The sequence below is a fragment of the Aotus nancymaae genome, unplaced genomic scaffold (assembly GCF_030222135.1).
Source record: "Aotus nancymaae isolate 86718 unplaced genomic scaffold, 86718_ANA_hifiasm-v0.15.2.pri h1tg000081l, whole genome shotgun sequence".
Taxonomy (NCBI): domain Eukaryota; kingdom Metazoa; phylum Chordata; class Mammalia; order Primates; family Aotidae; genus Aotus; species Aotus nancymaae.
The window spans coordinates 2,780,424-2,793,643 of NW_026988496.1; the positions used below are offsets into that span (position 1 = coordinate 2,780,424).

The following is a 13,220-nucleotide window of genomic DNA, read 5'->3' on the forward strand; positions in this document are numbered from 1 at the left end:
GTCACAGGGAGAGGGCCTGGAAATTATCGCCAGACCAACTCAAAATTAGAAAGTTTTCCAGAGCTTATACACCTTCTAAGCTATATGTCTATCTGTAAGTGTGCATTCACCTAAAGACATAAGCGATTAACTTCTTTTAATTTATAACTAAGGTCTGAGTCCTGAAGAACTTCCTCTGGAGCCTCAGTAAGTTTACTTAATCTAAATGGGTCTAGGTGCTGTAAGGCCGGTGCCTCCTTGGGAGCCGAGTGGACACCTCCCCCCTTCCCCGCGCCTAAAAACTACGTCATCATTCTGAGCGCATTGCTCAGCATTTGCCCTCTCCACGCGGACCCCCCCTTTCCCATTTCCGCATTCCAATCTCAGCCTGCACTCGCCAGAAATTTTGAAAAAGCCCGCCAAGAACCTGCCCTATAGTAGCCCCCCGGCACGTTCTTGGCCAGCCCCTCGTCGGTGCTCACTCCCTTTATACCCAATGGAAATGCCCCCGCTTTGTTCACCTAGCCCGTCTCCAGTTTTTAATAACCAGTAGAACTACCTCGTCTTTGTTTCCCCCGTAGTCAATCAGCTACCTCTATTCCCTATAAAACCCCACGCCGCAAGAAGAGAAGCGCGACTTCTCTGGCCCCTTCCCGGACCATAGAACCTCGCCCGGGAGCCGAATAAATTGGCTTTTAATTTCCTCACTCCGGTCTCTGTTTCCTCATTGAACTCGGCGAAAAGTCTAACAGGTGCTGTGGTAATTACCCTTATCTTGTCTCCTGCTAAATCATGGAGGTTTGGGGAGTTCCTTCAGACTTACAATAAACTTGTTATGGAAGCCTGGGGAGTGTCTTCAGACCCCCAATACAATTATTTTAATCCTAAATGGGTTCTGTTAAGAATTCCTTCGCTATGGCTGGGCTCAGTGGCTCATGCCTGTAATGCCAGCACTTTGGGAGGCCGAGGTTGGTGGATCAGCTGAGGTCAGGTGTTCGAGACCAGCCTGACCAATATGGTGAAACCCTCTCTCTACTAAAAATACAAAAATTAGCTGGGTGTGGTGGCTGGCGCTTGGGAGGCTGAGAGAGGAGAATTGCTTGAATCCTGGAGGTGGAGGTAGCAGTGAGCCAAGATTGCGCCATTGCACTCTAGCCTGGGCAGAAAAAAAAAAAAAAAGAATTCCTTTGTTATTTTGTCATGCTTTAAGACACAGGAAAGCCCTAGGCAAAACTCTTGGTGGGCTTTTGTTACAACTCAGCCTTTGTATAAGGGCACTGGCTTTTAATATTTAACTTAAGCACTCAGTCAGTACGGAAACAGTTATTATGGAGGCCTGTGTTAGTGAGACCTGGCCTGCCACAATATGTATATTCTCAATATACTGCGAAGTCAAAAGCTATGTGCATTTTATTTAGTAGGTTAGGTTTAAGTTATTTTTTATTTTTTTATTTTTTGAGATGGAGTCTCACTCTGTTGCCAGGCTGGAGTGTAGTGGCGCGATCTCAGCTCACTGCAACCTCCACTTCCCGGGTTCAAGCGATTCTCCTGCCTCAGCCTCCCAAGTAGCTGGGAATACAGGTGGGTGCCACCATGCCTGGCTAATTTTTTTATTTTTGGTGGAGACGGGGTTTCACCATGTTGGCCAGGATGGTCTTGATCTCTCGACCTCGTGCTCCACCCACCTCGGCTTCCCAAAGTGCTGGGATTACAGGTATGAGCCACTGCGCCTGGTCAGGTTTAAATTATTAATTCATGTAGTTCAAAATACCAGAAGTTCAAGAGATTACACAGTGAAAAGCCCCTCCCATCCTTTCCCCTAGGAACCTGTTTCCCCTCCTCAAAAGTGACCAGCTATCCTTTTAAATATATTTTCTAGTTATGCGCAAGGGAAACTGTTAAAAACAAATGATAGTGGTTTATGCACTTTAAATTCGATAGCTATTGCCAAATGGCTCTCCAAAGGGTTTGTACCTATTATACACCATCCATCAGCAATATTAGAGAGTGCCTGTTTCTGCATTCCCTTGTCAATACCACATACGAGCAAACTTTACTTCTTTGCTAATCTGATTGATAAAACATAGTATTTCATTTAATTTGTAATATTATGAGTAAAACCAATGTTTACTTAAGCTGGGTTACTTTGCCTGCCTCCCTCTTCAGCCTCTTTTCCACAACTCTTTTACAGCTACCCTTCAGCTACGCTGAACGGGAGATACCCGTTCTTTCACTCCTTTCTGTCTCTGCTCTGGTCATGTTCTCTGGGAGCTCCTGCTGAGCCTCCTGACACAGCAAGTCAGATGCAGTGTCCTTCCTTCCTCTGTGCTTCCTCTCATCACAGCATTGGTCAGGTTGCTTTCTGTCTATTTTTGTTTTCCTGTCTGCCACCTCTAGAAGGTGAGCACTGGGACTATTTATCACCGTTATCTTCAGTAAATATGAAATGAATGGGTGAATGGACAGTTGACAGTTTTAAATTGAAGTAAAAAAATATAGCTATTCTGTATAAATGATTGAAAGAGACTCAACTTTTTATAGAATAAGAATGTAATATATATGGAAGGTGGCAATTCAAATCAGTGGTGAAATGCTGGGTTAGTCAATAGTGTTGAGCTAATTGGTTAACTGTCATAATTGAGGAAAATTACTTTATGTCCTTATACCCATGTAATTTCCAGGTGGATATGTTAAATATAGTTATATATAAAGAGAAAGCATTAAAAAACTTGAATTATGCAGAAGTATTGATCCATTCTCAGGATAAGGAAGCCTTTTCTAAGCCTGACACCAAGACAGAAACCATAACGAAAAAGATTAATAGATTTCATTATGCTTTTAAACTTATACATATGCAAAAAGAGAAACAAAACTGAAAGGCTAATTAATGCACAGGAAAAACTATTACTTTTTTTTGAGATGGAGTCTTGCTCTGTTACCAGGCTGGAGTGCAGTGGCTGGATCTCAGCTCACTGCAACCTCTGACTCCCTGGTTCAAGCAATTCTCCTGCCTCAGCCTCCCGAGTAGCTGGCACTACAGTCACGCGCCACCATGCCCAGCTAATTTTTTTATTTTTAGTAGAGATGGGTTTCACCATGTTGGCCAGGGTGGTCTTGATCTCCTGACCTCATGATCTGCCCGCCTTGGCCTCCCAAAGTGCTGGGATTGCAGGCATGAATCACCGTGCCCAGCCAACTATTTTTTAAAATATCCAAATGACAAGTGGTCAGATTCATTAACATGGAAGGTCCTATTAAAAATACATAAGAAGGCCAGGTGCGCTGGCTCATGCCTGTAATCCTAGCACTCTGGGAGGCCAAGGTGGGTGGATCGCCTAAGCTCAGGAGTTCAAGACCAGCCTGGGTAACATGGTGAAACCCCGTCTGTATTAAAATACACAAAATTAGCCAGGTGTGGCGGTGCGTGCCTGTAATCCCAGCTACTGGAGAGGCTGAGACAGGAGAATCGCTCGAACCCAGGAGGCGGAGGTTGCAGTGAGCCGAGATCACACCACTGCACTCCAGCCTGGGTGACAGAGTGAGACTGTCTCAAAAAAACAGAAACAAAAACAAAACATAAGAAAAAGACAAACATTCATAGCAAACTAAGTGAAGTTCAGGAATAGGCAACAAAGTAAGAAATAGTTGTTCCTAGAAAACCAAATACCATATGTTCTCACTTGTAAGTGGGAGCTAAACGTCGGGTAAACAAGGACGTAGAGATGGGTACAATAGACACCTGGGACTACTATGAGGGAGGTGGAGGTGGAGGGGACAAGGGCTGAAAGACTACCTATTGGCTACTATGCTCTTTACCTGGGTGACGGGATCATTTGTACTCCAAACCTCAGTGTCATGCAATATGTCCACATAACAAACCTACACATGTACCTCCTGAATCTAAAATAAAAGTTGAAATTCAAAAAAAGAGAAATATTTGTTCCTGCATGAATGAAATAAATGCATAGAGGAATATTCAGTCTCCCTAGTAATCAATGAAACGTCCATTAATACAACATTTTTCATCTAACAAATTAGCAACAATGACAATTTTCCGTGTTGGCAATTATGTGGGAAAATAACACTCTCATACCCTGGGAGTGTAAATTCATGCAGTCTTTCCCAGATTGCATTAAGAGCCTCTCCTTTTTGACCTAGATCACTTCTTTAAATCTTATCAAAAAGAAATAATCAGAAATATAGACAAAGATTCAGCTGCAAGGATATTACAGTGGCATATTTATAGTGGTGAGGAATTGAAAGCAATCTAAGCGTCCAGCAATGGAATTGAATAAATAAATTATAGCACATTCATTGGCTAGAATGCAGGCATTAAAATAATCATATTGAAGACTGTTTAAGGATGCGAGAAAGCGTTTATAATGTATTGTTAAGTTTAAAACGCAATTTCGATAGAATGACACCAATATTGTTTTTCAAAACATGTGAGTCTATTATGTGTTTGTGTAGAAAAATCCTGAAAAAAAGAGCCTGACGGGTTCCTGCATGCAGGTCACCCTGTCCCCAGGGGGCACTTTGGGTGAGCTCCAGTAGAAGCTCTGGTAGCAACAGCTGGGGCAGACAGCTGTGGGAGAGTCTCTGATTCCACTGCAGGACCTGTGGGAAGAGGCCAAGTGGCCCTAAAAGTCACTGCAGACAAAATCAAGAAGTGGCTGCTGCCAGAGCTGATAATTTCATGTTCATGGGCTTCTAGATAATATTAACAGTAGCTAACATTTATTGGGCACTTATTTACTGGACACTTTATATGCATTTTCTTTTCTTTTTCTTTTTTTTTTTTTGGTTGAGACAGAGTCTCTCTCTGTCACCCAGGCTGGAGTGCAGTGGTGCGATCTCGGCTCACAGCAACCTCTGCCTCCCTGATTCAAGCGATTCTCCTGCCTTAGCCTTCCAAGTAGCTGGATCTACAGGCGTATGCCACCATGCCTGGCTTATTTTTAGTATTTTTAGTAGAGACGGGTTTTCACCATGTTGGCCAGGTTGGTCTTGAACTCCTGGCCTTAAATAATCTGACCACCTTCGCCTCCCAAAGTGCTGGGATTACAGGCGTGAGCCACCACGACTGGCTGCATTTAATGTTCTTAACATCCTCAAGAAATATCTCTAAGACAAATATTAATTGCCCCGTGTTATCCATGAGGAAACAAGCCCAGAAAGTTTAGGTGACTTATCCAGGGTCACAAAGCTAGGAAGTAGGTGGGCAAGTTAGGCATTAAACCCGGATAGATGTCTGACTCCAGAGCCTACATCTGCATACAGGAGGCATCTTATTTTTTATTGCTATGGCAAGAGGGGAGAGGGAATGATAATGAATAAGTGAAAAACAGTAAGGAAATGAATGAAAGTTGCTTCTGGAATTAGATACTTCTGAGAACAGTACCCCATGGCTTTCATGAACTTGCCCAGAATAGTCACTGTCCTCAGTGACTGTAGTCATTGTTATAGAATGGAACAAACTGCAAATCCCTTGTGTCTTGCCAGATCCCACAGTGGAAGCCCTCTCTGTGTTCTGGGTATGGTTAGGATCTGGCCTGGGTTAACACTTTGCTCTCCTTCCTGTTGAAGGCAGACCCAGTGGGGGCAGCTGGGGACAGGCCCGGTGAGATCTTAAAGGTTCCCAAAATAGGAATAGCTATTTCTCTTGTATTCAGGGACAAGCCTGTAAAATGGGACTCTCCCATCTTTGGTGCCATCTGTCACAGAATTTCTTGGGCGGTACCAGCCCCACCCCCTAGCAAGGCTTACATTATTCAGGCGGTGCCCTTTTCAGCAACGTATGCCTCTTCCCCACTTAAGACCCCTGCCCAGGCTATGCCTCCTTTCCCAGCCAGTGCACCCTTCTGCAACTGTGCCCAATCCCCAGCCATTCCCCCAGACCCTGTGAACCCCTTGCCTAAGAAGTGCCTCCTCCCCCAGCCAGGTACCCTCCCCTCTTCAAAAGCCAGGAATTCCTTTTTCATCCTATACCAACTTTATGCCAACTAGTCTCCCTTCAGCAATGAGTGTCCTTGTCACCAGCCTATTCCCCCTTCTTTGCCCGGGTGTACTTCCTTAACCCTGCTCCTCAGTCTAACTCCTTTCTAGAGCTGGGCCTCCTTTCTCAGGGAGTCCCTCTTCCCCACCGGATCCCCACCCTATGCTGCCTGCCCTTCTCTCATCAGGAGCCCTGAAGCTGCCTGTTCCCTGAAACCTAGCCATGCCCACTTTCTCAGCCAGGCCCCTCACTTAGCCAGGCCCCCATCATCCATTTATACCTTTCCTCCCAGCTAGGCCCCCTTCCCCAGTCAAGGGCATGTCTCCAGACAGGTCCCCTTGCCCTGCTAGGCATGCTTTCCCTATGCCTACTGATATGGCCCTCCCTAGTCAGGCCCCATTTCCCAGCCAGTACCGCATTCTGCAGCAGCCCTACCCAGGCCCCTTGCCCCAGCTTGTCCCTCCCCAGCCTGCGGCCCCTGGACAGGTAGGCTCTCTTTGGCAACCAGGCAGCCTTCCCAAGCCTGAACTCCTGTCTCTAGTCTGTCCTGAACCATGAAGGAATTCTACCCCAGCCAGAGCCCCTGCTCCTGCTAGGTCCCCTTCACCCAATATCCCTATCTTCAGGCAGGCTCCATGACCCAACTTTATTTTCCTTGCCCAGCCTATGTCCCCTCGCCCAGGGCCCCTTTCCCCAGCCAGAACCTCTTCCTCAAGCTGTGCCCTCTTTAGCTTGGCCCCTTTCTTAGCCATCTGACCAGTCTGTGCGCACCTCTCTGCCCTCTAACCACTTAATGCCGGGTTCCCAGCCTGTGTCTCGGTGGGGCTTTCTCCCCATCCTGTACCCCCACTGGATGCCCCTCCTTCCTTCCTCTTCCCAGGCCAGCCTCCACCCCAGCCAGAACCCATTCCTAAACCTGAGACCCTGCTGACAGCCTCCTTAGCCAGTCTGCCCTTCCCCAGTCCAGGCCTCTTTTCTTTTCTTTCTTTCTTTCTTTTTTTTTTTTTTTGAGATGGAGTCTCACTCTGTTCCCAGGCTGGAGTGCAGTGGCGTGATCTTGGCTCACTGCAACGTCTGCCTCCCAGGTTCAAGCGATTCTCCTGCCTCAGCCTCCTGAGTAGCTGGGATTACAGGTGAGTACCACCATGCCCGGCTAATTTTTGTATTTTTAGTACAGATGGTGTTTCAATATGTTGGTCAGACTGGTCTTGAACTCCTGATCTCATGATTTGCCCTCCTTGGCCTCCCAAAGTGCTGGGATTACAGGCGTGAGCCACTGTGCCTCTTTTCAACTCTATGTCCCCTTCCCACAGCCAGGCACCTATCCCCAGCCTTTCCCCTTTTCAACGAGACCACTTTTCCAAAGAGTTGCCCCTTTACTGGCCTTTCCCAGCCAGCACCTCCTTCCACAACCAGGCATCTTCTCTCAGTATTCCCTTACCTGCCCAGTTACCATGCAACCTTTCCCACCAGGATCCCTTCACCCACATGTGCCCCATGCTAAGCCAAGTCCACTTCCCCAGCTAGGAACCCTTTCCCAGCCTTGCCCCTCCCGCAGCCAGGCTCTCCTCATCCACTATGCTCTCTGCCCCAGTCTGTGCTCCTTTTCCCAGGCAGGCCTCCTTCTGCAGCCTTCGCCTTCCCAGGCTCCTTGTCCAGCCTGTTGCCCCTCCCCTAGCCAGATCCCATTCCTATCCTGTGTCCCCCTCCTCAACTAAGCCCGTTTTCTCAACCACGTGCCCTTTCTCAGCCAGGTTCCCGTCAAGGGCAGAGGCCCTCATTCCCAGGCATGATCTCTTTCCCAGCAAGCCCTCTCTACCTGCTAGGCCCCCTCTCCCAGCCAGGCCCACTAACCCACCTATGATCCCATCTCTAGCCTATGTCCTTCTCAGTATTCAAACCTCTCCCACCACCATTTTCCCTTTCCTAGTCTGTGCCTCCCTCCCCAGCCCCTTCCTCTGTCAGAGTCCCTCTCTAGTCAGGCAACCTTTCTCTGCCAGGGTATTTTTACCCCCACGATCCTCCCTGCCCTGCATCCATCTGTCTTCCTTGGCTTGTGCCAGACTCTCAAGCCTGTGCTCCCTTCACAAGATGGGCACGTCCGCACGTCTGGGACCCTTCCTCAGCCTCGCCCTCTCTGCCAATCTATGTCCTTCTCCCTCAGTCTATGTCATTCTCCCCAGCTTATGCCTGCTTTCCTGCTAGATCTCCTTCCCTGGTCCAGTGTCTTCTCCAGCCTGGACTCCATTGGACAGCCCACATCCCCTCCCCTGGCCAGGTGCTCTTCCCCAGCCTTTCCCCTCATTAACAGCCAGGGACACCTTTCTCATCCTTTGGCTCCTAACTCAACTGGGCCTCCTTCCCTTGACCGGCCAGTTCTTCCCTAACCAGCTCCCCACCCCCACTCACCCTATTATCCCCCTTCCAGCTAGGCTTTCTTCCCCACACCGTGTCCCAGTCCACAGATAGATTTCCTTGCCCAGCCTTGTCCCCTTCCTCTGCCCTTGCCTCCATAGCCTGCTCCGTCTTCCCCAAGATCTTCCTCCTTGCCCTGCCAAGGCCACTCCCATGCTTGGCCCCTTTGACCACCTAAGCCTTCTCAGCCTGGCCACCTTTCCCAGCCAGTGTTCCCCGACACTTACTGCCAGGTCCCCCCTCCCCCCATCCCAGCCAGGCTTCCTTCTCCTTCCATGACCCCACCACACCATATAGCCCTTCTTCAGTCTGTACGTCCTCCCCAGCAAGGCTCCCTTCCCTATCCAGGCCCAATTCCTCAATTCCCTTCAATTCCCCTGGCCAGGCAGGTTGCCTGAGTTACCTCATTCAATAGCCACAGGCTCCTTCCTACCAGGGGTCTTCTCCCAATGAGCTGCCCCCTGGTCCACCTATTCCTACAGCCAGTGCCTCTTTCTTGGCCCAGCCCCCTTTCCTGCTCTTTTCTCCACCCACCTCCACCACTGCCAGGACCCCTTCCCCAGCCTGTAGCCCAGTTCCCAATCAGCTTCTCTTCCCAAGCCAGGCCCCCTTTCTCTCCTTCTCCAGCCTGCCCCAGCTGGGCCACCTTCTTCTACTGCCCTTTACCAGCCCACGCCCCAGCCTCCAGCCTGGACCCTTTCCCTTTGCAGCTCTGACCCTATACAGCCCACCGAAGTAGAGCACCTTTCCCATTTCTAGACCCTTTCACCAGCCTTTGCCCCTGCCCCAGTTAGCAACCACCACCATGCTCCCCAACATGTCTATGCTCCCTGACCCTCCAGGATTCCTTTGCTGAAGTACATCCTGGGACATAAACTCTATATGAAGTTAGTTACACAAGAAGAGCGAAGCAGGTATTTTTTAAACGATTTTTATTTTTGAATAAATTACATGCTTAAAAACTTTTAAAAACATATATTTTATTTTAGAGCATTTGGAATGTAGAAAGAATTTCCAAAATTAATCTCACCGAATTACAGAAAGCAAAGATTAAAAGTTCAATAAGTTGTTGACTGCAAATCATTTCACTTTTATATTATTTTGTAAAATTCAAGGATATTAACAAGTCTTAAATAACAAAAGTACATTGTTCACTTTTTTGTCTCGTGTCAGTTATTGATGTAACAAAATACAGCAAAACTTTAATATTTTAAATAATCTTTTAAGCTATTTTTCTATCTTTAAGAAATAAGGAAAGTTATTACATTCATATCTTTCACACTTTATATGCCAGTTGACATAACAAGGTGGATCAAGTACTTGAATAAAGTCATAGCCTTTTATATCCTAAGAATAAAGGAAACTTACTAGATTCAGATCTTCACCCGTTACAGTAAGTAAATTACGCATCAATGTGTCTGTTTTTGCTTTATACCAGTTGTAAAGATAATGAAATGTATCAACTATTTGAATAAAGTCATATCTCTTCCTATCTTTGATAAAGGAAATTAACTTTAGATCTTTCACATCTTAGAGTAAACCTTATCTAGGCTATCAGTGTATCTAAATTTACTTTCTCTATTTAACAGATTTACCTTATATGTTTAACAAATGCTGTTATTTAGAATTAGCAAACATCTGAGCAACTAAAGTTAATCAGGAACCACACAAGTTTTGATGAAAAAACAAAAAGTAATAGCAGATCTCTTGTTCATAACTTGAGACATCTCCTGAGTAGCCCAACTTTAGTAAAAAGCAAACCATGACAATCTTTTCCCCCAAAACTCAGCAGAAGGCCTTCACAAGGTATTTCAATCACATAAACTCCAATTTTGTCTAAGTAATCGAAGATATTCATAGGAAAACCTGAAGACTCCCCGAGCTAGTCTACTAGATTTATTTTTCCCAGAACACGTGAAACCTAATAACTTAACATTTCCTTTTTTTTTTTGAGACGGAGTCTCGCTCTGTCTTCCACATTGGAGTGCAGTGGCATGATCTCGGCTCACTGCAATCTCCGCTTCCGGGGTTCAAGCAATTCTCCTGCCTCAGCCTCCCAAGTAGCTGGGATTACAGGTGCCCGCCACCACTCCCGGCTAATTTTTTATTTATTTTCCTTTTTTTTTCTTTTTTTCTTTTCTTTCTTTTTTTTTTGAGACAGAGTCTCGCTCTGGCTTCCATGCTGGAGTGCAGTGGCGCGATCTCGCCTCACTGTAACCTCCGCCTGCCGGGTCAAGCGATTCTCCTGCCTCAGCCTCCCGAGCAGCTGGGATTACAGGCGCCTGCCACCACGCCCGGCTAATTTTTGTATTTTTTGTAAAGACGGGGGTTTTGCCATGTTGGCCAGGCTGGCGTCAAGCTCGTCACCTGATGATCCCCTCGCCTCGGCCTCCCAAAGTGCTGGGATTACAGGCATGAGCCACCGCGCCCCGCCAGCATTTCCATTTTTTATCCTAAGTTATACTCAACATGACCAATTCTTAGTCGGTGAGGGAGGTAAAGACCCTTAAGGGCAAGAAGAGGTTAAACTTATCAAACTTATGCTTCTCTAGTGGTGCAATGCAGAGATTTCCCTCATATTGCCAGGGAATTTCCCTAGAATTTAATTTCCCACCTTGTGAAAGCAGCAGGGTAGGAAAGTGGGGGCGGGGGGGTAGTTTTGAGTAAAAGGAAGGAAAAAAACCAGAGAAAAGCAAAGGGGGAAAATAAACTGAGCCTACTGAGGAGATGCGGCGACGGTGATGCGGTTGGGCTTACTGGAGACGCGGGCGCGCCGCGCCCCCGGCGGTCTCGGCTTCCAGCGGCCTCACGGAGTTGTAGTGCTCGCAGAAGGTGCGGCCGTAGCGCAGGTAGACCAGGATGATCGGCTTCTTGGTGTACTCCTCCCCAATGACCACGGTGGGCGAGTTGGCCTGGATCACCTCGATGGGGGTCTTCAGGACGTGCGACAGGGCTCTAAGCTCCAGCTGGCCTCCCCACGCCTTGGTGTGCACGATTTTGTTGCAGTAGCTCACAAAGTCGTCGTAGCCGAAGGGGTCGCCGGTCTCGGAGTTGCCGAAAAAGGGCAGGAACTCGTCGACATGCTTCTGCATGTAGCTGGCGGCACGGCAGCGCAGCGCCTCCACCGACATGGAGAACACCAGCTGGTCTTGAATGGCGCGATACATGCAGTGGCCGTCTGCTGCAATCTCTTTCATCTCCAGACCCCTGGCCTCCAGGATGGTGGTGAGCTTCTCCTTCTCACGCTGGCAGTCGGCCAGGCGCTCCATCTCGGCCTGGAAGTTGCTCCCCTGGTGCTCTCCCTCCGGGGACTCCATTCTCTCATGCTTTCTCTGGGCTGTGTGGGAGAGGGGAGGCTGGTTTTTCAGATCCATCTTGGCCAGGCCTTCGACGACAGAGTCAAAGCTCCTCTCATCCTGGAACTTCTTCAACTCTTGCCCGTGCCTCTGCGCCATCTCGGCCTCCATGTGGGCCACATCTTGGCGTAACTGCTTTCTTTTCTTCTTGTCGGTCTTGGGGACCGAGTTTTTTAAGCTCTGGATCTGGGCTTCCAGCTCCTTCTTCTCGCGTTGGTGGCGGCGCAGTATGCGCTGCTGTTCACTGTGCATATCATCCATGACGTTCAATGGCAAGCGGGAGTTGAAATTTGCTGGCAGTTCAAGTACAGAACAGACCAGAAGTCCTCAGCTTGTCCTAACGGTCACTCTCACCTCAGCTGGCTTTAACCGCCGCTTTTGGCTCACCTCAGCCGTGGCTTCCCCGCCCCCATTCACATTCTTCTCTGCTATTGGTCACTTTGTCTCCATGGCCCCTCCCCTGCAAGCATACCCAGCACTAGGATTGGCTATTGGGAGACCGGAAATACGCACCCATTGGACCCCACAACAAGCATTTTTGGCGGGATTCCAATACGGCCTTCCTGCAATGTGTGTGGCAGTTGGGCTTGTAGAGTCTTTCAATGACTGACAGCCCACTTCATTTCCAAGTCTGCACACAATGTATGTACTAGCCAGGCCTGACAGCCACATGACAGATTCTATACCATCCGCTGAATGTGCTCTTAACCTGGACTTGGTATTGCCCCTACTGTTGAGGAAACAGTGTGGTTTTCTCTGGTCTTTCAGGTCCCTTCACCAGGGAACCCTTGATTTTTGTGCATCGGAACAAGGACATTTCCTTACATTCCTGCAAACACAGTCCTTTCAGTTAGCCCCCTTTTCTTTTTTTTGAGACGAAGTCCTGCTCTATCGCCAGGCTGGAGTGCAGTGGTGCAACCTCGGCTGATTGCAACCTCCACCTCCCTTGTCCAAGCGATTCTCCAGCCTCAGTCTCCCGAGTAGCTGAGATTACAGGCTCCCGCCACCACGCCTGGCTAATTTTTGTATTTTTAGTAGAGACGGAGTTTTGCCATGTTGGCCAGGCTTGTCTTGAACTCCTGACCTTAGGTGATTCATTCACTTTGGCCTCCCAAGGTGCCTGGATCATAGGCATAAGCCACCATGCCCGGCAACAAGTTTTTATTTAGCCATTTTGATAAGGGTAAAGTGATACCTCATTGTGTGTGTGTGTGTTTGTTTGTGTGTGTGTGTGTGTGTGTTTGAGACAGAGTCTCACTCTGTCACCCAGGCTGGAATGCAGTGGCTCGATCTCGACTCACTGCAACCTCTGCCTTGAGTAGCTGGGAGACTGCCACCATGCGCGGTTAGGTTTTGTATTTTTACTAGAGACAGGGTTTCATCATCTTGACCAGGCTGGTCTTGAATCCTGACCTCGTGATCCACCTGCCTCGGCCTCCCAAAGTGCTGGGATTATAGGTGTGAGCCACTGTGCC

The 13,220-nt window shown here is 48.1% G+C and overlaps 1 protein-coding gene across 1 annotated transcript; it reads right to left on the reverse strand.

Annotated features, from left to right (window-relative positions):
- Positions 1 to 11,142: 11,142 nt before the first annotated feature.
- OTUD6A (OTU deubiquitinase 6A) lies at positions 11,143 to 12,006 on the reverse strand. Its single transcript, XM_012460816.2, has one exon. It carries the CDS (start codon positions 12,004 to 12,006, stop codon positions 11,143 to 11,145), a length of 864 nt encoding a protein of 287 aa, XP_012316239.1.
- Positions 12,007 to 13,220: the final 1,214 nt, after the last annotated feature.